General features: G+C 50.3%; 1 protein-coding gene across 2 annotated transcripts; it reads left to right on the top strand.

Annotated features, from left to right (window-relative positions):
• The first annotated feature begins 808 nt into the window (after nt 1-808).
• Nucleotides 809-21,419, top strand: METRN (meteorin, glial cell differentiation regulator). Of its 2 annotated transcripts, none has more exons than XM_044433606.1 (4): nt 809-928; nt 5,034-5,458; nt 16,728-16,787; nt 20,369-21,419. In XM_044433606.1, the coding sequence occupies exons 1-4, from the start codon at nt 840-842 to the stop codon at nt 20,683-20,685; spliced, it is 891 nt and encodes a 296-aa protein (XP_044289541.1). In that variant the 5' UTR covers nt 809-839; the 3' UTR covers nt 20,686-21,419. The 2 variants fall into 2 exon arrangements, with proteins under 2 accessions (XP_044289541.1, XP_044289540.1); XM_044433605.1 differs by having other exon boundaries at nt 16,722-16,787.
• Nucleotides 21,420-25,335: the final 3,916 nt, after the last annotated feature.

Raw genomic sequence — 25,335 nt, 5'->3', positions numbered from 1 at the left:
CCGAATGGACACGGTGAGGTGTTTCCCCTTTTTGTTTTAAAAAAATATTTCTGCCCCCTTTGTAGAGCATTGTGCAAGAGTACAATATCTAATTAAACTTAGTGGGTGAGAAAGGAATTGGGAGTGCTTTTTCTTTTTTTAAATGCACTCCTTTTTGTTTAATATGTTCGCATTTAAACTTACTTCAGATAAAATAAAGGCACTCCAAACTCCAAAAGCCGCACTATTGTCTGCCTCGCACTGCTCACATCTGGACGAGAAGGGTTTCACAGAGGTTTTATGTCTGCCCCCTCCCGCCCCTCCATCTCTCTCTCTCCACATTGTTCAAAAAAAGGGGGGGGCGCTGCTTGCTAGTCCAGAGGAGCCTCTCGCCCGCCCCTCCCTCCCTCCCAGCACAGCCCAATTGGCTGCAAGCGCCCCAGCCTGGCCTTGATTGGGGAGGCGCCGGGCTCCCCCGCCCCCCGCGCAGCCAGTCCCTCCCCACCCGCGGCTTGAATCTGACGGGGCGCCTGCAGCGCCTTCGGCGGTTTCGAATCCAGCGCGAGCGTCGCGGGGCTGCTCCGAGCGGCCGCTCCGGCTTGTCCCCAGCGGCGGCTCCTGCCTGAGCGAGGCGAGGCGAGAGGGCCCCCTTCGGTGGCCTGCAGAGGGGCTGGAGGGAAGCCTTGCCCGGGGCGGCAGGGGACGCGGAAGCGCGGCGCGGAGATGGGTGATGAAGAGCCCCGGGCGCTGTTCGCCCGCCCGAGGTGCGGGGCGGCGCTGCAGGAGGACCCGCTTGGCCACGCTTAATTTCCTGGGCGCCCGCCTCACCCTCCTGCTCGGTCGGGAGAAGCGATCCTAAGATGACCTTGGCGCTGAGGCTTCTTTGCCTGGTTCTTCTGGATACGGCCCTTTGCAGTTACTCTAAAGATCAGTGCAGCTGGCGGGGAAGGTGAGTGCTCCCGGTCCCGGGTTTGAACATTTCATGGTGAAATAAAAGTGGGAGCCACGAATGCCGCTTGTCCTCTGCTGGCAACGCAAAGAACTGCCTTCTGCCTATCCTTACCCTTACCCTTATTCTTTTCCCGGCCGTAGCTGCCTTCAGACCTGTTGCATCTCATCTTAAGCGCCATAGCTGTGCAACAGGAGATGCCAGACGCAGGGAGTTCGGCGATAATAATTCCACGCCTGCAGGATGGACGCGCCTGTCCTGAGGGTGCTTTCCACAGGCTGTTCCGCTCGCTTTCCGTTTTCTGGCGCAGTTACTGTAGCGCTCGGCTGTACTTCTGACCAACATCCGGGTGTGACCTTCCTCAGATATTTCATGGGAAATAGTTTGATAGAGAGACTGGAGAAAGTGGTTGAAATCTATTCTTTGACAACAGTTTCCCAGAAAGATGAGCAAGATCCAGTTCACCTACAGGGTGACTTGCCCCTGATTTTGTAATCCTCTTCCATCCTGAGGCATCTCAGGCAAGGAACCTCGCTCGTCGTTCTACGAGCGGTTTCTGTGCCAGCTCCAAAGGACATTCTGTGATTCCACGGTCTGCACTTGATTGTGGCAGCCCTGGGAGGCTGAGGGAAAGGAGAAAGGCATGGAGCGGAGAGGGAATGGCTTAAGGAAGCATGAAGCCCCCCCCCCTTTTTTTTTTAAAGAGAGGTGCCTGCTCCAGACCCCTTACAAAGCCTGCTCCCCATTTTCCAGCAGCTGCTCCCTGCCAGAGGCGGTGCAGAGCCAGACCTTGCTCCCTTACAGAGCCGAAGTCACCGCAGCGGTGTGGTGGGACCACTTCAGCTGTCGAGGCACAGACAGCTGATGTGAGAGCTCATGCGGCCGTTTACGGTGGTGGTGGTGGTTGCTGCTAGTGTCCCATCCACATGCATGGTGCTTCACAGAGTGCAAAAGCACAGGTCTCTGCCCCAAGTAGATTACTTTGAGAGGGGGAACAAAGGAGGAAGCGGAGGAGGAGGAGTGGAAGCAGAGGTAAACAGAAGCCTCATGCCGTTAGTTCAGTCACATATGCATAGGCTTCATTAGAACTTCTCATCGTTATCGTTCTCATTAGTTGATTGGTTATTCGACTGATAGGTCACAGATTTGGGTTCCATCCTGGCCTAAGAGGGGTTGCGCCAGCATTATCACCTCTCTTCCTTCGTTGTTTCTTCATATATGAAAGAAGGGATGAGGCTGGAGGGAAAGGGAGAGAAGAATATGGGTGAAGAGAGGCAAAAGGAGAAAGATGGACATGCAGGTTAAACACCAACTATGTGTGGGTTCCATTCTCGTAGGCTGGGGGTCTGGATGAGGTGTGGGACTGAAGAGCTTGAAGATTTCGGGGCAGGAGGCAGGGACGGAGGGGCTGTTTAAGCAGGAATTGCAGTAGGACACGGAAAAGGTTGGTGTTCAGGGGGGAACGGAAGAAAACAAGAACGGTGACATCATGCAGGTGTATTCCCAAACCTATGGGGCATCAAGGGAGGAAAGGTGGAGTCTTTTGAATGAGCAGGAGACTTTCGGGGGCAGATGGTGGGGGGCTGGAGAAGCGAAGATCACTGGCAGGGATGTCTTAGGATATCGAAGCAGCTCTGGAAAAAACTCCTGGAAGTGTTCTCCATCTCCGTGTCCATGGCCCCTGCCACTCCACCACTGGTTATGAGAATGGCCATTCTGGGGAGCATTCGTCAGTGCTGAGAAAGGAATCTGTTGTGGTTAGTTCACTACAATGCTCCAGAAGCCAGCATAAGACCGAGCACTGGAACAAATGTGACTGTCTCTCCACAGATTAGTTGCAGTGAAGACTAAATCAAGCTCAAAGTTCACGAAGCTTTCCATTTGTCCTAGTGGGCTCAATAAATCACAGCTTTCCCCCAGAAATGCTATTACTTAAACATACATCTGCTCTCATTCTTTTCAGTCCTAGTAAAACTGCAAAAGAAACCCACCTACAAGTTAAACTACAAACCCAGAATGTATTCATTTTTTTAAAGAAAGGATTGACTATCCTTAGGATTTTGTTTTGCAAATACATTGGGGATTTCTGCAACTATTGTTCCATTGCATAATTGCAATGCGTCTCAGTCCAATTCCTTATCCCACAGCCAACGTATTGTTGAATGGAACTCTTCTTTGAAAAAGCATCGAGCTACTAAAGGAACACTAATTAATCACAGAGGTCAGTTTGGATTGCCCAGTATCGTTCACCCAGATGCCTCGGATGGCAATCCACCATCCACACTTCAGTAACCAGCGGATCGGAGTGACGGGCTCCAAAGGCAAACACGCTGGCAATTCGCTTCTCTCCTTCCACCTGTTCCTTAGGCAGAATGTTAAAAGACGCATGCGTGCGCACACGCACACACGGGCTGGAAGAACCCTTCCGAGGCAAATAGTTGTAAATAACATAAGATCTGGGGGGGGGGGGGCAATTAGACCAGCTTTTGCCAATCTGGCACCCTCCAAATGTTTTGCACTGCAGTTCCCATCATTCTCTGCCAGTCCAACCTTTCTAGCGGGCCCTGAGTTGGGGAAGTCTGGTCCAGATTTACAAACCTGGGGAGTCCAATGTCCTGTGTGTAAACACTCTGTGCTGCAGTGGGTACCCTCAAAGGGACCCACCAGGCCCCCTTCCTGGAGGAGGCTTCATGCTAAGGAATCCCCTTCTGGGCGGCCTCCAGGGGGCAGCATCGGCAGGGCTGCGTGGGATGCTTTGCTGGAGCCGCAGCTGCAACATCTGTTTCTCACAACTGAGATCCTTTGCAGAGGACAATGGATGAGTCCATATTGCTGTGAAACGGCACAAGGCAGCCATCTGGATTGCGTTGCAGTGTGAGAGATGGCTTCCCTTTCATGGGTGGGTGGGGGGAGGGAGGGCAACGTGGACAGATTCTGGGAAAGGGGGCATCGGGGCAGCTTTGCCATAGGCAGGTCGCCACGGCGCTGCTTTTCAACTGCCCCGGCTGGAAGCCACAAACGCTGCGGGAACGGAGAGACACGAGAGCCTCGGGGCGCGCCTGTTTGCCTCCCCTGTAAAGATTTTTCCCTCCGAAGCAAATCGGAAAGGGGAGACCAAAGGGGTCTCAGCCATCAGCCCTGAGAGAGGGACAAATAGTCACCCCTGACATTTCCCAGCAGCCCTCCTTTGGCCCCTGCAGATGGGTTGAACGTGCTGTTCCTCGTGTACCTCAACCAGCTGGGGCTCATGGGAGTGGTAGTCCAGCCCATCTGGAAGGCTCAGATGGGGAAGGACTTCAAACTGCCCTTGAAAAGCTACCGATGCCAAGAGCAAGGCTTCCGTCAGAGACATCCCAGGACACACCTGGTGTCAGTACCTGGCACCTTGCGCAGCCCTGTAGCTGGGATGCCATGACCCTCTAACTGAAGCCTGCTCTGGACCCACTTTGAATATTTCTTTACACAGCGGAAGTATAGAGTGGCCACTTGTGAACTGCCAAAAATTGTGGGGGGAGCATTGGCAAAGGGGAAAGACGAAGGTGCTGTTCCGTTCTGCTTAAAATAAACATGATGGTAAATATCTATAGATATAGCTAGATGTTAATTTGCCAGTTATTGCTATCTTTTCAATCAGGATTGGGCAACCTGGCGCACTCTCAATGTTTGTGGACTGCAATTCCCATCATCCTTTACTGGAGCTGTTGGAAGTTGTGGCGAGTGCCAGTCCTGGGTTTTGGGCAAGACCCCTTGCTCCAGTGAGCCCACCTTCTCACCACCGTCATCCCCATCCACTCCTCCTCCTCTTCCTCACCACCACCACCACCACCACCACGGTCTGGAACAGAGGGAGGAGCTAGTGGGCAGGCGGCTGCCATGGGGAAGAGCAGAAGCGAAGCAAAGGGGCTGTTTTCCCTGGATCCCTCGCTGGGTCTGGGACCTTGACAACTGTCCAGCCATGCTTACCTCTGGCGCCTCCCTGCCATAGCCCAGAATATCCGAAGGCCGCCAGCTTGCCTTCCGGTGGCTTAGAAAGCAACAGTGTCGGGCAGGACTCAGAGCCAAGGCTCCGCCCTTCTGCTCACGCTGCTCTTACTCTCGTCCGCAGCGGCCTGTCCCAGGAAGCGGGCAGCGTGGAGCAGATTTCTCTGCACTGTGCCGAGGGGTCCCTGGAGTGGCTCTACCCCGCAGGAGCCTTGCACGTGAGCCTTTTCCCCCGCCTTCCCACGGGCGCCACCAGCAAAGAGAGCCCCCGGCGCGTGACGGCCTGTATCAAGTCGTCCAGCGGTTTCCGGGGAGCCCAGATTTACTTGGAGAGAGACGGCATCTTGGAGCTGCTCCTCGCGGAGGCCGAGGCCGCCTCGCAGCCCAAGGTGCGCTGCTTCAGCTGGCTGCCCAAGGAGAAGGTTGCCCTCTTCCTCCAGTCCACCCTGCACCAGGACATCAGCCGCCGGATCGCGGCCTTCCGCTACGAGTTGCGGGGCGACTGGAACTCCCACTTCATGTGGCCATCAAGGAACCTCAGCATGGAAGGTAAGTAATCCTGGATATCGGTGCTGTAAGTTGTGCATGGGCCAGAGCATACCCAAGTTCGGGAGGACCCCTGGGCAAGGCAGCCTCATGGACTCCCAGAAAGCCTGTCTTCTCACTGCTGGGGCCCCCAGCTGCTCCTGGTGCTCCCCTCTTTCTCCTGGTGGCTGCTGCCCGCTGGCTTGACAGGTGGAAGGGCAGCAAGCAGGACAGCGGCGGCACTTTGTGGCCTCCCTTCTCGGCACCGCCTTGGACTGTGCGGAGCAAAAGGCAGGCGAAGACACAAAGAACTGGGCCCTTCCCCGCCAGTCCCTACTTGGGCCTGTGCCCTTGGAAGGTGCCCAGCCACACGGGTCCTTGGCACTGGGCCTGGTGGGATGGTGCAGCGGGGTGGCGCACCTCATCAGTGTTGGTATGCATGCACGTAGGGATGCAGGTGGCACAGGGGACAAACCACCGAGCTGCTGGGCTGCTGATCGGAAGGTCGGCCGCTCGAATCCGCCTGACAGGGTGAGTGCCCGCTGCTTTGTCCCAGCTCTTGCCCACCTAGAAATTCAGAAGCAGGCCCATGCAAGCAGGCAAGCAGGTACCACTTTGGCGGGAAAGTCAGTTGCGCTCCGTGCGCCTCGGCATCTAGTCATGCCGGCCACATGACCAGGGAAGCGTCTTTGGACAGTGCTGGCTCTTCGGCTTACAAATGCAGATGAGCACTGGCCCCAGAGTCGGTCACGACCAGCACACATATGTGCAGGGGGAACGTTACCTGTACGTATGTATGTGTTCCTTCTGTTGATCCCCCAGCTTTTTCCCGCTAAAGAACTCAAGGTGGCCACATGTGGCTCCCAGGTAGTCTCCCCGCCAAGCTCAGCCCACCCCCGAACCTGCTTAGCTTCAACATGGTGGGTGCCTTGGGTGTTCTCAGACCATACTCTGGGCATGCTCTGCCTATCAGCTTGATTGATTTCAAGTCCCCCTCCTATGAATAGTTTGCCCTCTGGGCTCCCGAACCCCAGCCACCGCCATCTGCCCCACCCAGGGAGGTGCGAGCTCCTTGCGCACAAGCAGGGCTGGCCTCAGAGGCGGGCACGGTTGGGCACCTGTGAGGGCCCACCTGCCCCAGCAGGCACCCACAGGCAGGAGCCCCCTGGAGCTGCTCCTGCTTCCCGCCAAAACAGCCGGTTGCTTCGTTTGCCTTTTGCTCACGCTGATGCTGAGGAAGCGCAGGAGCTGCCACTGGAATCACAGCTGATGGCACTGGCAGCGAGAAGGGTGCCCCGCAGAGGGAGGCGTCCCCAGAGGGAGTCTTGCGCAAGGGCCCTCTGTCACGCCGTGCGCATGCCCCAAGTTGTCCCATTTGCTAAGTGCGTTAGCACCCAAACCTTGGTTTCCAAATGTACAGACCGACCACGGTTTACAGCTGTGTGGCTGGCTTCCCGGATCTCCCACTTCTATGGTGCAGGAGCCACTGGTGACTGTATTTGTGGGTTGCCCATTCGGCCATCATGCCAGACCTTACTTAACTATGATTTGGCATGATGTCTGAATCCAGCCTAAAACAGAATCAGCCTGACTCCTCCCTTAAAGGTTTTGTGGCTAAGGGTAGAACTGCAAGTTTAGGGGCCATATCTAGCCCTCCCGAAGTCCCAGCTTGGTTCTCCAGGGTGCCCTGGGCAGCCATGATCCTTTCTCCATCACCTCTGGTTGTTTGCTGGTCTCTCGGCTTTTCCTCCCATTCTAAAACCCCTCTCCCAAATTAAGTTTCTGACAATAAAGGGCTTTAGGCTGAAGGATGCTGGCCCTGTCAAAGGAATGTGGCCACTGAGCACTTCCCAGAACAGATTGTGGCCCTCAGGTGGTGCTTCCTACCCCTGCCTGTGCTCCAAGGTTTCTGAATACAGGATTCAAACAGCCAGGACCAAAGTTACAGGTCCGAGCCATTGGCATTCGCCGAGGCCTGGACAGCAGCAAGGGAAAGCTGCTAGCCCTGCATTCCACCCTTAAAAGTGGGCTAAAATGAATTTTGAATAAGGTAAGAGAATGCGTGCGTGTGTACGTCTCCAAGCATACTTCAAAAGACTAACTGCGACGCAGCTCATCATGGTGCGGGAACTGGGGTGAGGTGGCCGCTGTGCTCGCTGCTCCATCTGTGCCGTCCTGTGGGTGGCCATTCAGGGCCCCTGAACCCTCCTACTGGCTTTAAACTGGACTTGGACTGAACAGCCTTTCAAATAACTGATACCTTCAGACAGGACTGCCCTCCGTAAGGTAGGAGACATAATCACCCTAATTAACAATGGCACATGTGGAGGAGCTTTTTATTTATGTATTTATTTATTTTAAAATTTATATATCACCCATTAGTCCAAAAGGATTCTCTAGGCAGCTTACAATAAAATCAATAATTACAAATACTAGAAACATCAACAATAAAACTGGTTATAATAAAATCACAGCAATTTTAAGCACTAAACAGTATGATTCTATCAAGTAAGCAGGACAACAAAGTATAAATAACAGATCTCAAATCAGTTAAAATACTCAGAGAAGAGAAATGTCTCTGCCTGGCACTGAACTGATAATCTTGACGCCAGGTGAATTCCTTTGGGGAGCCGATTCCATAGTTAAGGGGCAGCCACCGAGAAGGCCCTTCTTCTGTTCACCATCCCTTACACCTCCTTATTGGGCAGCTCTTACTGAAGGACCTCTGCCCGGATCTTAATGGGCAGGTAAGTATGTAGGGGAGCAGTCGGTCCTTTAGGTAGCCAGGTCCTAAGCCGTTTAGGGCACCATATGTCGAGACAAGCACTTTACACTGGGCCTGGGCTACGACCGGCAACCAGTGCAGTGTGTACAAAATTGGTGTCAGTGGGCATGTGAGCTGGCACCTGCTACTACCTGCACCACTTGATTGTGGGCCAGTGGGATTCACCAGAGCATCTTAAAGGGAGCCCCATGCAAAGCACATTGCAGTAATCTAGTTGTGTGTGCCAGTGGCTAGGTTCTGTCGATCCAGGTTTCTGGATGAAAGAGGATGCCCTGATCCAAGGCAATTCAGGGTCTGGCCAGAAGACAGCAGCCTTCACGACCACCAAAGTGCATTTGAGGACCCCCCCCATCCCCCAAAGGCATAGATAAAGCCACAACAACAGGTCCCCCTTCCCAGGAAGAGTACTCCCACCCTTTCCAGGACTTAGTCCAAATACAAGGTTGCTGGACATGGAGAATTCCAACTGACCCTCAATCGTTAAAGGGGGATTGGACAAATTCATGGAAGAGATGGCTATTCATGGCCACTAGCTCTTCTGGCTCTTTGCTACCCTCACTATTCGAAGCAGCACGCCTGCATTTGCCAGGTGCTGAGGAGCGTGGGCAGGGGGAGGACCTGGACCCATGCCTGTGGGCAGCTGCCTTGCCTCTGTGTGCCCGGAACAGGGGGCTGGACGGCCCCTTGGCCAGAGCGAACCGCGCGGCCTCGTGTGCTGCTTTTGTCCTATTGGCACGTGCGCACTCGCTTTAAAGCGCACACCTGTGCATTCTCCAGGGCACGTAGCTATGAAGGCGCAGCACCCTGTCTCAGCCACGCCTCTTCTGAGAGGGACCTCAGCAGGATTCCGGATCCTGGCACCCTTGAGACATGCTTATTTATTTTAATTTAATGCATCTGTGTTGAATTGAAATTCCCACTGGGGGAAACCAGCATGCCTTGAGGGCACCCACTTAGGGAAGACTGCATGATAGCATCTGTTGTGCCCCTGTGACCCCAGGCTGAAGTGCGGAGCATGGGATTCAGCAGCTGCCTCCAGGCGAGCAAGGCAGCCTCCCGGTAGCCAATAGGGTCCTATTACAGTCAACGATGTTTTGCCCACCTGACCATGGGTGATGGCCAGGCAAGAAGTTTATTGAAGCAGTGCCTGCACAATATCAAACATCAAAACAATTTGTCTGCCCCTGAAAAATCATGTCTTGGTATGACTGCTTTTTAACAAGTTGTCCAGAAACAATGGCACGGTATTTGCAAGGACTAACAGTCCCGAAATATAGACGGGTCTCAACGTGTGCGTGGCTTAATGCCGTGCCGTTAGTGTTACTTGAGGATCATTTCAGGGGAGGTCCATTGCAAGGTCGCATATGCCCTCGCGGGGACTGTGCTGGGGCCCTTGCCCCTGTACTACCGTTTTGCTCTTTCAGTGGAGGTGCCCATAAAGAGTTCATTTGCCCCTGCCCAGTCACGAAGCCAGGTCATTCCTCTGACTTCTGTGGTTTCGTTCTTCTTGGGGACCGGGATAAACAGGTGATGGCATAGTCAGCTACATTTTTAGCAGCCTCAACTAAAATCAGGTCAAATATGATTTTAAATTTGCATTTTCAATAGACTCATTTAATTTTTTGCATTGGATCTGATGTATATGAATTTTCTTCATGATCTTAGTATGCTGATTTTATATTTTCGTAATATTTATGCAAAGACATATGGCTAATGGAAATAAAGAATTAATTAATTTCTTAAAAAACCAAGGAGGACCTGCTTAGGTAAAGAAATTCTACACATACTCAAAGATGTTGTAGGGGACAGATTTAAAAAAAAGATCATGTAAAGAGAGGGTGGTGAATCTTGCTTGTTCACGGGCTTCTTAAACGGGAAGAAACAGCTTTTGTGTTTTAAAGGACTCTCAGTCATGTGGGCCTCCCTCATGTCAAGGGGAGGACGCTGGATCGTAATTTGAGCCTCCCAGGGTGTCTTCAGCAATCAGAAACACAGGGCTGGGGGAGGAACAGCTCATCGGCCCCATCCCCGCGCTCACAAAAGCCCAGCGGCAGCGGCCCGTGGGGAACTCCCCAGGCCACCGTTCTGCTGCGCCAAAGAGAAGGCCTCCAAGTGGCGACCAGAGCAGGCCCGGTGCCCTTGGGAAAGGCTTTTACCTGCTCTTGCCCCGAGAAACCTCGACACCCCAGAGCAGAGCGGAGCAGAGCGGAGCATGCTTGCGCAGGCCAGCTTAATTCTCTGCTCCATTGTGGCCCGAGCGCTCTCAGCACAGCCCTGCTCGGCTGGGGCCCTTGCGACTGTTGCCTGAGGTCCGCCTTGCTGCCGCGGCCCTTATCATCCTCTATAGGGTGGCCGTTTCCAAGGCAGCAAAGAAGAGGGGATGGTGCCACTGGAGCGGGGGAGGAGTGGGGCACAGATTTGCGTGAGCAGTGCAGGTGCTCATTTGCATGCGTAGGTGCGTCTTTTAAAATCATGACTGAATTTACAGAGGAGTGTGCTGCATCTCCTCTCAGCGGGGGGTGGGGGTGCCTGTCCGGTCTGCGAGGCTCTCTGTCATCCATCCCCCCTTGTTCTTCAGCTGGCACACAGACAATTCAGCAGAGGAGTGTTCTCGCTGCCTCTGAAAAGTAGAGAGGACAGGTCTGACGCGCTGTCCTCTGCAAATGCTGAGAATGGGCACCCCTGCAAGTGAGGACTGTGCTCTCTGACGTGGCCACCCTGTGTGCATGTTCGCATTTCCTGTAGTCATGCGCTTCGGCTGCTGCATAAGCCCGGGCTGCTGCTTGGCCAAGGCTTCCAGTAGGCAAAGATGCTTGCGGCCGAATGTGTCCCCAAAGCCTTTTGCTAGGAACCCAGCAGAACCGCTGATTCTAAAGACGGAACATTCCTCCGGCCCGGTTCAGGCCGCACACACATGTCCTGCTGGCCCTTCCCAAGCCGAGATGCAGACCGTGTTTACTTTCAAACTCAGGTGTCCATCTGGGCCTTTCCTCACCCCACTGAGAATGAGAAATGCAGGAGGGTGCGGGTATCTCTGCAGGTTTCTGAATGGGAAGGAGAAGGAAGAATGAATGTGCATCTGCTCATAGGCATGAGGATGGCGGCCCCAGGGTCTGCCTCTGCCAAAGGTGTTTTGTCCCCGTCTCTTCTGTCTCCAGCACGGCAAATTGCAGGTGGGGTGGTGGCAAAGAAGGTTAAGTTTAGACTAGCCGCTTATGGATGGCTAAATAGAGGAAGCATACCGGCAAAAAATGTGAACAGAAGGCTGCAATTTGCATAAAATGTGCATATGTTCTTTTTTATATACATACATTTAAAAACGATGATTATGCTTTAAATAGAAATACAGTGCATCCTCCCATAGTGTGGATGACCGTGACCTGTGTGGCTGTGTGCCTGCATGTCCCACGTATTCTTCAAGTCTGACTGGGACTGGGAGGGCAACCGCTTTGGTGGCTCATCCGCTTTCACTCAGATCTGGGCAGGGCAGCCCTTCAAACCAAGCCTGCCTTCATACAGAGAATGATCTTCTGCCAGCCCTTCAACAGAAGGCCAGCCTCCATAAAGGAGAACGCAGGGCCTCCCCTTGAGTTGTTTTCTGATCTCTCATAGAAATGAAACAGCAAAGAGTTTTGTAATACCGTAAAGAGGAACAAAAGTTAACAGTCCGACTTGTTAAAGCCACATAGTTGGAACAGAGCTATGGAAAAAGTGTTTGTATGGTCTGTAAGATGTTAGTCTGAAAGTTTCAAAAGCAAACCAGAATAACCTATCAGAAATGAAAGTGTTATTTTCTGTCCCTTTGCAATTTGATCATAGATGGTATCAGTAAGATGACACCCTTGGAGGATGTCAGCAGGAAATGGGCAAGACAGTGACGGAGTGTGCAGGAAAGCCGCCACCTTGAATTGCGACTGGGAGGCAACAGGAAGCAACAGGGCTGTGCGGTGCTAGCGAAGGAAAGAGTCATGCTAGAGTTACATTTCCGCATTGCGGCCGATGCAAAACAGTTTGGACAAATTGCTGTGAGGGACCACATGGCAGGGTGATATGAGATGCTAAGTTTTGGAATCCCACAAATGACACACGGATGAGGAAGGCATGGGTTCCAGTGCAAGTTGGGGTGAGCCAGCTTTATGCTGGTACGACCTGCATTGGTGTTCTGACAGAGAGGTGAATTTCTTGAAGGCATAAATGACTGTGCCGTAGAGCAGTTGGCTGGGGAACAAATGAGGGGGGAGGCAGCAGGGATATAATCCTAGGTGGGGTTGCCCAGGAGTTAGTGCAGGATGGAAATGTCGCTGAGCCATTAGGTAACATCAGCCGTGCTGGTATCAGATTCAATATGCATTGGGGTGGAAGACTGCCAAAGAGGTCCAACACAGTTGTGTTAGACCTCGAAAGAGGAACATAAAAAATGAGGGGACTGGTAAAGAAACAGCTGAAGAGGGGAATCAAGAAGTTTAAATCACTTCAAAGTGCTTGGAAATGCTTCAAAAACACTATAATCGAGGCACAAGGGAGAAAAGGTAATACAAGGTCCAGGAAATCACCAGCATGACTAATGCATAGAGTCAAGGAGAAGGAAGCTTCCTTCAAAAAATGGAAGTCCTTCCCAAATGGAAAGAACAGATGGAGCCAGAAGCTGGCACAAGGGAGATGCAAGCAGACATCAGCACAGCAAAGGAGCAGTTTGAGGAGCACATTCTAACGCTCTCAATGCTAGACTTATTTAAATATATCAGAAGCAAGGAAGTGCCTAAGGAAGCAGTTGGGCCATTGGGTGATGGTGGAATTAAAGGAGCACTAAATGGGATGCGACTTTGCAACTAGCAAGCAACAAAATGGGAATGAGCGATTGCAGAGAAGCTGGACGAATTCTTGCAATCCATCTTCACAGCAGAGAATGCAGAGCAAATCCATGTCCCTGGGCTGTGTATTCTGGAAGGAAGTCTCAGGAATTAGGGCAGGTAGTAGTGACAGAAGATGCAATTCTCAGCTTCATTGACAAACTGAAGCTCAGCAAGTCACCTGGTCCAAATGGTATCAAAGAACCAAAGATAGTTATCAAAGAAGTCGAACATGAAATTCTTACCAAAATACTTGACATGCACTTAAAATTAGCCCTGCTGCTAGAGGATTGAAAATGGCTGCTGTAACATCATTTAAAAAAAAAGACTCTAGGGGAGTCTGGGAAATTCCAGAGCAGTTAGTATAACAGCTGTTCTGGGTAAACTGCTTGAAAACATTCTTAAAGAAAAAAATCAGTAAGTACATAGAGGGATAAGCCATGCTGAAAATAAATCAGCATGGCTTCCACAAGAGCATTTGTTGTCTCGAGAACTATTGAAGTTCTTTGAGAGTGTCACTAAGCATGTGGATGAGACAATCCAGTAGACATTGTTTACTTGGACTTCCAAAAGGCTTTTCACAAAATCCCTCATCAAAGATTTCTAAGCGAACTAAGCAGTCCTGGGATAAAGGGGGGGAGGATCCTCTTATGCATCGCTAACTGGTTAAAGAACAGAAGACAGATGTGGGAATAAATGGCTATTTCACCAGTGGAGTCCCGCAGGGTTCTGTATTCAGGCCGATGCCTTTTAACCTATTCATAAATGATCTGGAATCAGGAGTAAGTAATGAAGTGGCCAAGTTTGCTGATGACACCAAATTGTTTAGGGTGGTTAAAGCCAAAAGGGGTTGTGAGGAGCTCTAAAGGGATCTCTCCAAACTGGAGCAGGGGCATCAAAATGGCCAATTCAGTTGCAGGTAGAGAAATGGACAAAAAATCCCAACTTCACATATACACTGAGGGGATCAGCTGCTGTGCAGGAGGCAAACTCCATGCCAGGCACAATCAGAAATGGACTGGAAAATAGAACTGCCAGAATCTTACTCCCCCTTATACAAATCTTTGGCACAAGCACACTTGGAATGTTATGTTCGGTTCTGGTCACCTTACCTGAAAAGGGACATTATCATGTTGTAAAAAAGTTCAGAAAAAGGCAACAAAAATGACTGGGGGGCTGGAGCCACTGCCTTTGAGAGGCAGCTTCAACAACTGGGACCAATTCAATTTAGAAAAAAAGGTGAGTAAGTGGAGACATGACAAGGTGTCTAAAATAGAAACACAGAAACAGAGCGAGTCAGAAGGGGCCTCTTGGGCCATCTAGTCTGACCTCTGGCACCAGCCAGCTCCGCTCATGACATGCCCACCATGTGGACGTCCAGCCTGTCCTTGAACACCCGCACCGACGGGGCCTCAACGACCTCTCGTGGAAGCCCATTCCACACCCTCGGGGTCCTGACTGTCAGGAAGTGCTTCCTGGCATCCAAACGAAACCTTGGCTTCCTGAGCTTTGCTCCGTTGGAGCACGTTCTGCCTTCCTCTGCAGGGGAGAACAGGTCTCTGCCCACCTCCGTGTGACATCCCCTCACATACCTGCATGTCGCCAACATATCCCCTCTGAGTCTCCTCTTCTCCAGGCTGAAGAGACCCAGTTCCCTCAGTCTCGCCTCATACAGCATCCCCTGCAAACGGGCCACCATCCTTGTGGCCCTACGCTGCACTGACTCTAGCCTAGCTATATCCTTTCTGTAATGAGGAGCCCGAAACGGAGCACAATACTCCAGTTGCAGGCGCATCGGAGTCGTGTAGAGTGGTAGTAATACCTCTCTTGATCTAGAAGCCATACTTCTGGCTATGCAACTATGGGTGGCGTTCGCCCTCTTGACCAACACATCACACTGCTGACTCATGTTTAGCCTGCAGTCAACCAGCACCCCGAGGTCCAGCCACTTGTCACCTAACCTGTACTTATGACAGCTATTACTATGCCCCAAGTGCAAGACCTTGCACTTAGCCACATTGAACGCCATCCTGTGGTCTCCTGCCCACTTCCATAGTCTGTCCAGATCCTTTCGGATCTGGAGTACCTGCTCCTCAGTTGTGGCCACTGCTCCAGTTTTAGTGTCGTCTGCAAATTTGATCAGCAGACTGTTCACCCCTTCTTCCATGTCGTTAATGAAAAGATTAAACAGGATCAGCCCCAGGACAGAGCCCTGGGGGACCCCGCTTGTCACTGGCCACCGTGCCGACGATTCCCCGCTAATGGTTACCTTCTGCTTTCGGTCAGTCAATCATGCCCTAATCCACCGGACAGTGCTTTGGTGTATCCCAAAACTCCTCAGCTTCTCCACCAGGATATCATGGGGCACTTTGTCAAAGGCCTTGCTGAAATCCAGGTATACCACATCCACTGCATCCCCTCCATCTAGCCATCTCGAAACCTTGTCATAGAATTCCACAGGGTTTGTCTGGCAGGACCTGTTTTTGTGGAAGACGTGTTGTGCGGCTCTCAGCCTCCCTTCCCTATCTAGCATCACTAGATCTCTCACTATTATGAGCCTTTCCATTGTTTTTCCTACAATGGACGTAAGGCTAACAGGTCTATAATTCCCCATGTCCCTTAAAATAAAACATGGTATGGTGAAAGGTGGGGGGCGTTGTTCTCCCTCTGCCACAACACGCAGACCCAAAGGGGTCATCCCATGAAACTGATTGGAGGGAGGCTTAGAACAGATCAAAGGAAGTCCTTTGCACAGCGTATAGTTAAACAGTGGCATTTACTGGCACAGGGAGAGGGCATGGCTGCCAGTCTAGGTGACTTTAAAAAGGGTTTGTGCGGATGCATGAGGGAGGAGGCGATCCGTGGCCTCTAGCCTTGCTGGCCAGGTGCGTCTCTTTGACCAGAGGGGGCCTGCCTGCATACGCCAGTGGCTGAGGAGCTTGGGCAGGTGAAGGTCTCGCACCCATCCTGCTGGAGGGATCCTGTGGGCAGGTGTGCTGGACTAGATGGGCCTTGGGCCTGATCCAGCAGGGCTTTCTCATGTTTTTTCGAGGAAGCCCCAAATCTACCAGCAAAATAAATACATTTCAGATTAAAGAATTCTGAGCCCAGGAATTTCTTTTGGGTGGCAGAACTGAATGGGACTCTCAGTCCTGCACAAAAACGCCATCCTGGTGACTTGGGCGTTCTTAATTTCAGGAGCATAATTTGCTAGTGGGGTGGGGAAGAGTAATTGTACAGTGCTTACAAGTAGGGATCTACTCATCTCTTGCAAATCTCACTCTTCCTCCAGCCTACTCCCAGGTGTAAAATAACCTTGCCCAACTTGTGTTAGAGATGTGTTGAGCTACAGCTCCCATCACTGGCCATGCTGGCTGGGTTGATGGGAGTTGTAGTCCAATGTATGTGGAAGGTGCTGGGTTGGAGATGTCTGCTGCAGAGTGTACCAAGTTACCTGCAGTATTTTCAAGTGGAAAAAAAAAAAAAAAACGGGCACAGACACTCCCAGAATGCACAGCTATTTTAATAAGGGAGAAAGCAAGCTTCACACATCCCCTTTCCCCTAAATCTGTACTCTAAAGAAGAATCTTCGATGGAGAGGTGGCTTGGTTAGTGACTATTTCCCTCCCACCCCCCCCTCTCTTTCTGGAAGATGCAGGGAGTTGCCGGCCGTGTAACAACACCGAGATTCTGATGGCCGTTTGCACCAGTGACTTTGGTGAGTAGCTCTTCTCATGCATCGTCTCCATGGTTGTTTTCAGCATCATCGTGGGAAGACTGGCACCCTGGCAGCTTCCACCCTGGCAGGTTCCGTCCGTGTCCCACTTTCATAGCTTTCGTGCCCACGAGTCAGACTGTGCCATGTGCCAGCACAGACATCTCAGCAAACAACAAGCAACGGCCTTCGTTCTGGTAAAGCTTCATGCTGTTTTTCTGGGTCTACACGGAGGCAAGGCTTTTCTGTCTCACTGCAGCACCACTTGGCGACGCTCAGAAGATTGCATTGGTGGCGCTTGCCCCTGCAAAAGTATCCCGCTTGACCGAAGCCGGTCCATGTTTTCCAGGGCTGTCGGATGGCAGTCCTCCATTTGAAGCCATCTTCCGCTTGAGCAGCTGCACGCTCCGTGCCTCCTTTTAAAGATGGAGAATGGCTGGAAGCGTGCACAGGGTCTTGAAGTTGCTTGTCGACGTTCAGAAGCTGAACCGAGGGGGCACGCAGCCCACCTGGTCAGTCTTCCTTACTATGGTGAGGGGAGTTGTCTGTCCATTCACACAACACAAGCCTCGGTGCTTTACATGCCAGGGGCTGCTTGCCGTGTTGTCTGAACCCAGCAGAAAGGCTTGTTGAGGACTCTGGTTGGGTTCGGGCAACACAATACGCCATCCCTTGCCCAGAAGCCCCCTTGGTTTCTTTTCCCTGCGTCCTGTGTTCCAGTGGCGTGCAGCGTGATTTGCCCAATTATCACAGCTTTCCATGTTACCTGACGCCAGCGGGGCGCATTGAAGGGGTGTCTTCAAAACCACGGCAGAACCCAACAACACACCATGGATCCTGGGGTGGCTGTGGCGCCAGCCCACCTTGCCCCTTGAGGGATTTAACATGGGAAGCCACGCGCCAGGAGGGTCGTTAGTCAAGTCGCATGGTAGGCATATGATCCTGCAAGCCCCCGAACAGGATTTTGAAGACACCGCGAAGCTGGGCATGCCCAGTGCACACTGCTGACCTGCAGCTCCCTTTGCTTTGCAAGCCTTATCCGTTCTTTTTCACAACCACCTTGTAGGTTAGATTCATAACGCCCCTGCTTCACAGATACGGAGGTGAGGCTGAAACATTGTGACTTGCTGGGAAGATTTTAGCTCGCTGGTAGAGTGCCTGTTTCAACTGCAAAATGCCCCAGTCCCAAAGCCTCGTTTTCTAGGTAGGACTGCAAAAACCGCGGCCTGAAATAGAGTCACTGGACCAGGTGGACCCAAGCTCAATTCAGTACATTCCTCTGGCAGCTTCTTGTCTTCTGTGCCCTTCCAGGACTCCGTCCACATCTGAGTGGGAGTCCAGAGGAATGCGATGAAGGATTTTGCACCACAAATTTTCTTCTTCTCCTGCAAAATGGCATAGAAGCCATTCTCAGCCACGTGTGTGCAGCTGTGAAAGCTCAGACTTGTCCCTCGGGACGCTGTCCTCTCTTCCTGCCGGTTCGATAATGGACTGGTTGCTACTGCCGGGCCGGGCCGGGGCACCACCCGCCAGAGCTGCGGGCAGGGCCAGGCGCTCCCATTGAAATGGCTGCACACTCACAGCTGTCTGCGCAGATGCCAATTACTGCCCTGCACGCTCCACTAACCTCCAGATTTGCAATTCTATAAACAGTGAGAGAAGTGGGTCATGGGGTCTGCTGGCTGCCCGCTCCGGGGTTGCCAAGGTAACCAGGAAGTCAGATAGAAGAACAAAGGGATTTGCCACGCCAGATCCGATCACGGCTCGTCAGCCCATCTTGGAGGGCCTAATTCTTGCTGATTTGGAGAGTCCCAAACGCACCTCCGTGCAAGCAGGCTGATAGTACAATCCCTGTACGTAATTGGCTAGATCTGACAAGTTACATTTAGCGAAAGGCTCGGAGCCAGTCAGTGGTGCAGCATCGTTTCCACTGCTCAGTGAGTCAAGGATGCATCTGCCATTCTTTTTGCTTTGCGGACTTTTAACCACTCTTAGTCTTAGCTAACAACTGAAAACAGCAACTAAGAAATGTCAACTTTTAAAATGAACAGGCAAAAAAAGGCTTAGGAAAGTTCAGAATTAGGGCCTTGTGTCCTTTTTTAACAGATCACTTTCCTTTATTTGAAAAGTTGCCCTATCAAGATTCAGTGCAAAGATAAAAAACCATATGAAGGCTGAGAAGCAGCCTTGAAATTGTCCATTAGTGTTTGTCTCTGGACAAAAATCCCAACAGGGCCCAATTATGAAATAGATCTATTTCTATGACAATAATCACCTCTGCATTTGCATTCATGTGTGTAAGTCAGCATGTACTAGTGTTATCCAAATTGGTGTCCTGTTCGTGGGTGATGCATTTCCCCTCTGGGGGCCATAAATGGCCATCCTAGACCAAATGCTTGTAGGACCATGTGATCTTTGGCTGCTTGCCAAAAACCAAAGGAGCCAGCTAGACTCCACTGAGAGTGCGCTTCATAGTTTAGGTGCCCCAACTGAAAAGACCATGTCTCTGCTGCCTACCTGTCTAAAGGGAGGGTGACACAGGAATGTACAAAGCTGTCTTATATTGAGCCAGACGATCAAGTCAAAACTGCCAACATGGACTGGCTGGGACTCTCCAAGATTTTGTAGAGGAGCTTTTCCAGCTTTGCCTGAAGATGCCAGGAATGGAACTTGGAATGTCTGTTCTCAGAGCCTGTGGGAGAACTGAGTGCCATGTTGATCTGGGCGCACTGGCAGGTTCTTATGGGTGTAAGTAATCCTTTGGACATTGTGCTGCAAACTATTAGAGTCAATTCTAATTCTTTGAACAGAATCCAGTGATAAACCAGTGGCCAATGAGGAAGAAATGAAACTGGTGCAATTGTAGCCTGGCAAAGAAAAAAAGAGAAAATGCAATGCTAGAAGAGGAAAAAGAGGGAAGCAATTTGCATAAGATTGGTGTATGCTAATCTGTATGTACAGATGCAACTTTATAAAGAATTATGGTAATTTAAATAGCAATACAGGATATTTCACCCTAGTGCAAAATCTCTGACCAGTGTGCCTCTCTGTTCGGGCTGCAACCGGGGTGCAAATGGTTGATGAGCAACAGGGCTTATGCTTCTCTAGTTTTAAACCAGAATTGGACTTCAGACAAAGGAGACCTTCAATGGAAGAGGGTCCTCTGACAGCCCTACAAACAGAAGACCAGCATCTGTAAAAGAGGGCACGTGGCCACTCGTCTTCCTCCATCTTTGGCAGCCCTCCGCCATGGGGCAGAGGCCCCATTTTTAAAGAGAGGTTTACTTGCAGAGAGCATTTCAAACTTCTCCTCGTCTGCCTGGCAGACCCAGTTCCTGTGCTTTAGCCTGACTTGTGTGGCCCCTCTGTAGGCAATTGTTGAAATTCCCCAAGAAAATAGTTTGCTGACCCCTGGGTAGTGTTAGTTATTAAGCTGTTTGCCATTGGGATTGGATCTGCTGTTCTTTCATATCCTTGCATGATACTGTTTTTACCATGCTTTTAATTATCATGGACGTTTTACGGAAAGGCATTTTCCTAAATCAATAAATGCCCCCATTTTCTGCCATCCTCCTCTCCCATAGTCATCCGTGGCAATATCTGGACAGTCTCCAATGATGTGGAATTGCAAGAGTCCATCATCAGCGTGATCGCCACCCGGATCCACCACCAGAAATTTGCCTTGTTCCAGCCAGTAGGCAAATATGGGAAATCCACGGGAAGCATCCGTACCCTGCTGCGGTGTGGGGTGAAGCCAGGACCCGGCAGCTTCCTATTCGCGGGGTGGCTGCACTTTGGGGAGGCTTGGCTCAGCTGCGCCCCCCGCTACAAGGACTTCCGCCACATCTACGAGGATGCACGCCGAGCCCGTGAGAATCCCTGCGAAGTCTCGTTGGACTGATCTGACTTGGCAGGGGAATAGGTAGGAGAGCAAAGCTCCACCTCAGGTTTCGGGGAAGAGGGTGGGATTTGCTACCCCCTGTGGTTATGTCATAAATGGTGTATATACCCAACTTCACAACCGGAAGCAGGAGTCATCTCCGGACACAGAGGGGACGGGCTCGTTGTTCCTGGTATGAGACCACTGGGTCAAACCCATCCCTTTCTTTTGGGCTCTCTCCAACGAAGAGAGCCTTGTGGCTCAGTTTGGAGCCAGGGCGGGCAACTCTGCTGCTGCCCGATGAGGTTGGAAGGGCACATCATGAATGAGAAAAAGGGAATTGCTCCAGAATCTCTGAGTGTAAGACATAGAAGAGGAGGAGCCTGGGGGAGCTTTATCCTGTGTGCCACTGGAACAAGGCATTGCCACACCTTAAAGCAAGTTTCTTTCTGGGTTTCGTGCAAACCCGGCCTAGGGCCCTGGGCTGTGGTGGCCTGCATCTGATTGCGATTCCAGCAGGAGCAAACATCATGGGGCAAGGACTAGTGAAAGGACCCGTCTTCCCTTGCTCCTCCCCAGGAGCTGCTTGACGAGCCAAGAATGCCTGAGAGAGGAACCACTGCCTCCCAGCCCTTTGGTGCTTCTGGGCTAGAACGGCATCGGCCTCAGCGGTCCTGAATTACTTTTCATTTGGTAACCAAACCCTTGAGAGGATTTGGATTGTCCTTCAGAAAAACACAGTCTTGGTCTCCATTTTTCACAGCACTCTGCCTTCCAGCCGAGCATACGGAAGATGTCAGGCAGGAGGATGAAGCAAGGTTGTGCTAGAAGTGGAATGCGCTTGTGCACACGATTGCTTAGTTTTAAAGAATGCATCTAGGGATGCCTGGCATGCCACAGGAATGGCTCCAGCTAATCTTGTGGGTTTCCCTGACCCAAATTAATCTCCTCTCTCTCTCCTTCTCCTTCTGCTTCTGAGAATGTGAAGATGGACAGATTGAATGTCAGCTCTGTATTTTATGGATTTTCAAGCTAGCTGCCGTTATAAGCTCAGGTGTTCTGGACCCAACATGCCATCACTGATGTGCCTTTTCTGCATAAAATTAGATCACCTGTCCCTAACCCCATGGCCAATTCTGGCTCATTAAATCAGGTGAGCTCTTTCCTGGTGAGGCTCGTGAACAGTTCACAGCTGCATGAAAGGTAGAAACTTCCTTGGGTTCCTGATACAGTATTGCAACTACAAGGTAGGCGTTAACCTGTTCATTTTCCTTCGACAGTGCAGATATGGAAGGTTCTGGAAACTTGTCACAAGAAAAGTAGGGGAGGAGCTCTCTTTTATGCCAAATAAGTGTTCATTTGTTTGGAAAGGAGGGAGCTATATATCCATATTATTTTGGCTCGATGACATTTTATTTTTCACAGCTTTCCAAGACAAAGAATCCTGGGTCATAGATGTCATCATTTTGTCATAGATGCTGAGAATGTACAGATTTCCAGCCCCATCACCAAAGTACTGGTTTTAAGGTTCCCCAGGGAGACAACGGAATGCCGCCATTTTAGATAGAAAAAGTCTAACTCTCACGGGCCCTCACAGTCCTAAGTGGAAACTCCCATCTAAATTTAAAATTGCTTCTATTCAAGTTTTCAGTGCAAATATGTACGGTTTTTATCCAGCTATGCTAAAGTGATCAAGAGGATTGTGGGCAATGGCAGTTTTCAATTTTGTAGGAAGTTCAGAAACTTGGCATTCCAGTTTTTTCTGTCCCTGGTTAAGTTGCTTCATCTCTTGCTACCATTAGAGAATTCAGTGTGCGGTGTTACTTGCTGGGTTGTGTAGCCATAAACTCTATAGACAACAGGAATTTTTTCCCTGACCCTAAGCCATTCTAGCCCAAAGCATGCCATCCTTCATCCTATACACTTAGTGCTAATGTGTTTAAAAATGTCTTTTCCACATTAAGCCAGACTGTATAAAAAGAAAAGCTGTATTCTGAACTCTTAATACATTCGCATCATTTTCTTTAGGTTGCCTAATTTATTCTGCTTCTGTTTGTCATCGGCAGGGCCTTGTGTATTCCACAATTCTATAGGAAGCAGGAAACACAGAGAACATGCTTCTGCATGCAGAATTCCACTCCCTCAGAAATGGCTATTTTCATTTTCAAAAGCAACATTTCTAGCCATGGTGATTACAATGATGTGCTTGAAAGGGGCAGTGAGAACTCTCAGAATCTGGAGAGGAAGACCAAACTTTCCAGTGAGTTGAAACTGGAACTGCGTAGCATCTAGTCCTTTCACAGGAGTTGCAAAACTAGAGTCAGTTATGCAAACTAAGCAACACAAAACCCCTTCAAATAAAAATATGTCCCCGTTCTTAACTTCCCGAGTAGATGCAGGTGACAGAACGCAGCTTTTCTTGCTGGAGAATTTGAATTGCTCTCAGCTCTGGTCATGAGAAAAGAGCTAAGCAAGAATGGAAGTTTTCTATTTCTGAAAATTCTGCTTCGATCTTATATCTACTTGCTTCGTACGGATTATTTTCCCACTCAAGACTGTTTAGCAGCTGCAGAAAAAGAGGTGAGGAGGGAAAACCGTTTGAACCAAATTTTGCCACAGAGAAGTATGATGGCTGTAAACAGGGGTGCACTGAGAGGATTGGTCCTGGTTTCTTAGGCTGTTGAAGAGTGCAGGAAGGCAGTTTCTGGAGGGCTGTTTTGTGTGGAATTTGGACATCTCCGTTGGTCTTTAATTTCAGCCTCTCAAAGGCTAGACTCCAGCCAGATCTGGGCTTTGGAACCAAACAACTTCATTGGCAGCGTGAAAGAAAAGCTTGCCCTCGTTACACATGTGTGCATGCGTCTCCGTTTGTTCTCTCCTTAAAGACTAGCTCCTAAAAAATCAGTAAGGGTCCAAGTTTTTCAAACAAAACATTTGTTGTAATAGTGAGAGGTGCATCTCTTTATTCTCTGTTCTCCATGGGAGAAAAATGCTGCTAAATCTCAAGGGATAGAGAGAGCGTTCCTACAGGGCTTCTGACTTACTCCAGCATTGAAGGGAGATTGCAGCTGACATTAAACATCTCGCGTATTTGTGCACACGATGCTTTCAATCAGATTGCCAGAGCATAACTTCTTAAAGAAAACATATTTAGCAAATATGTTTGTTTTGGCTTGTGCATAAAAACAACAATATGTAATTGCTCCGCTATATACCAGATAAGTAGTCTTGGGACACACTTGCAGGCTATATGTGAAATTGTGGACCGTCCTTTTCCCACGAAGCACTGCGACAAAAGCCCTGGGCAGGTGTTGGGTTTTCATTTGTGAGCAGAGAGTGCAGCTACAAGCCCGTGTGTCTGGCTCCCCTACATTTGTTGGCTATGTGCATTATAGCCTGCCATGCACGGAATCCTAAACCTCTAGGCTGTAGTCCCAGGCCAGCTGTGCAATCCACACAGCGCCTTTATTTTCTAGTCTGCACGTTGTGTGATTAGAACCTCCCCAGTGCAAATTTGTATGCATATTTCTGTACAGAGGGTGTGGCCTCCCACCACAGTGCTGACTCCAATGCCCTTGCAGACATCAGACATCAAATAATATGCAAGGGTTTTTTTGCTAAAAAATACCTAAAATACTTTTACAAGTCACAAGAAGGTTGTTCTCCCTGACCTGTCTTGAGTTAAACTTATTGATTATTGTCTAAAACATTTCTTCCTCTGAAACGCTAATTTCTTCACTTTGTTCCATTTCCATTATACATCTTTCCATTATATACATTTTTAAAGAAAGCAAGAAGCATCTAAAGTCAAAAGCCAATAAACTTTCCCGGTACTCAGTCCTTCCAGGACCCCTCCCTCTGGCCCTCAGAGATTGTGGGCACTTGACAATAGTGTCGTCACATCTTTATTGTGGACTCACACAATCCTTCAGGTATGTCAGTTTCTTTTTAAAAAGACAGTCTGACCTGCTGTGGCAATATCGGTTCACAGGAGTTAGCAGTGAGCTGCAGAATGTCCAGCCAGCACTCCGTGTGAACGGCCGAGGTCTTGCCCTTGCTCATGGATTCCCTCTGCAGCACTCAGGGCTTCTTCTGCAGAAGGACTGTTGGAGGGGGTAGAAAGGGGTCTTCGATGGTAGGAGGCTGTTCTCCTGTTAGGGTTTTGTTTGCATAGGATAAATACAATTTGTGTAAAGCTGTAATGTTCAGAACCACTCCATCTGGAGCAATCTTACTGTAGCTACTATGGGCACTCCTCAGAGTTCTTAGCATGGGAAATTTCTGCCTCCATAATTAACTAGGCAGTGAGGTCATCCAAAATGGCCCTCATGTGAGCTTGTAGCGGTGCACCAATTTAGCTGGGAGTCCTGCTGCAATGTACTAAAATTGTTCTTTGAGAAGTGTCTCTGAAGAGGCCTGTGAAAAAGAGGAAACAGGAGATCTCTTGATCTCCTCCCAAAGCTTTGCCTTTTGAATACTCCCTTGCAGAAAGAGGCACAGGTTTGAGTCCACACTTCCTTCAGAAACAGCATGACCCACGAGGGTGCTGGCTCCCGGACCACATGCCGGTATGATTCAAGAAAAGGAGGGAGGGAGACATGCCTTAGGAAAATGTAGGCACCGTATTGGTTGCATCTGTTCCCATGGATGAGCAAATGTCTTCATCCTAAG

This window comes from Varanus komodoensis, unplaced genomic scaffold (assembly GCF_004798865.1).
Source record: "Varanus komodoensis strain SLA01 unplaced genomic scaffold, ASM479886v1 scaffold26, whole genome shotgun sequence".
In the NCBI taxonomy this organism is placed as follows: domain Eukaryota; kingdom Metazoa; phylum Chordata; class Lepidosauria; order Squamata; family Varanidae; genus Varanus; species Varanus komodoensis.
This window is presented reverse-complemented; position numbering and strand designations above follow the sequence as displayed.

Excerpts from the sequence above, each read along its gene's own strand:
- METRN (XM_044433605.1), top strand. The coding sequence starts at position 840 with ATGACCTTGGCGCTGAGGCTTCTTTGCCTGGTTCTTCTGGATACGGCC. Across the intron at positions 5,459-16,721 it reads AAGGAACCTCAGCATGGAAG|ATGCAGGGAGTTGCCGGCCG; the intron begins GTAAGTAATCCT and ends TCTTTCTGGAAG. Across the intron at positions 16,788-20,368 it reads CGTTTGCACCAGTGACTTTG|TCATCCGTGGCAATATCTGG; the intron begins GTGAGTAGCTCT and ends CCTCTCCCATAG.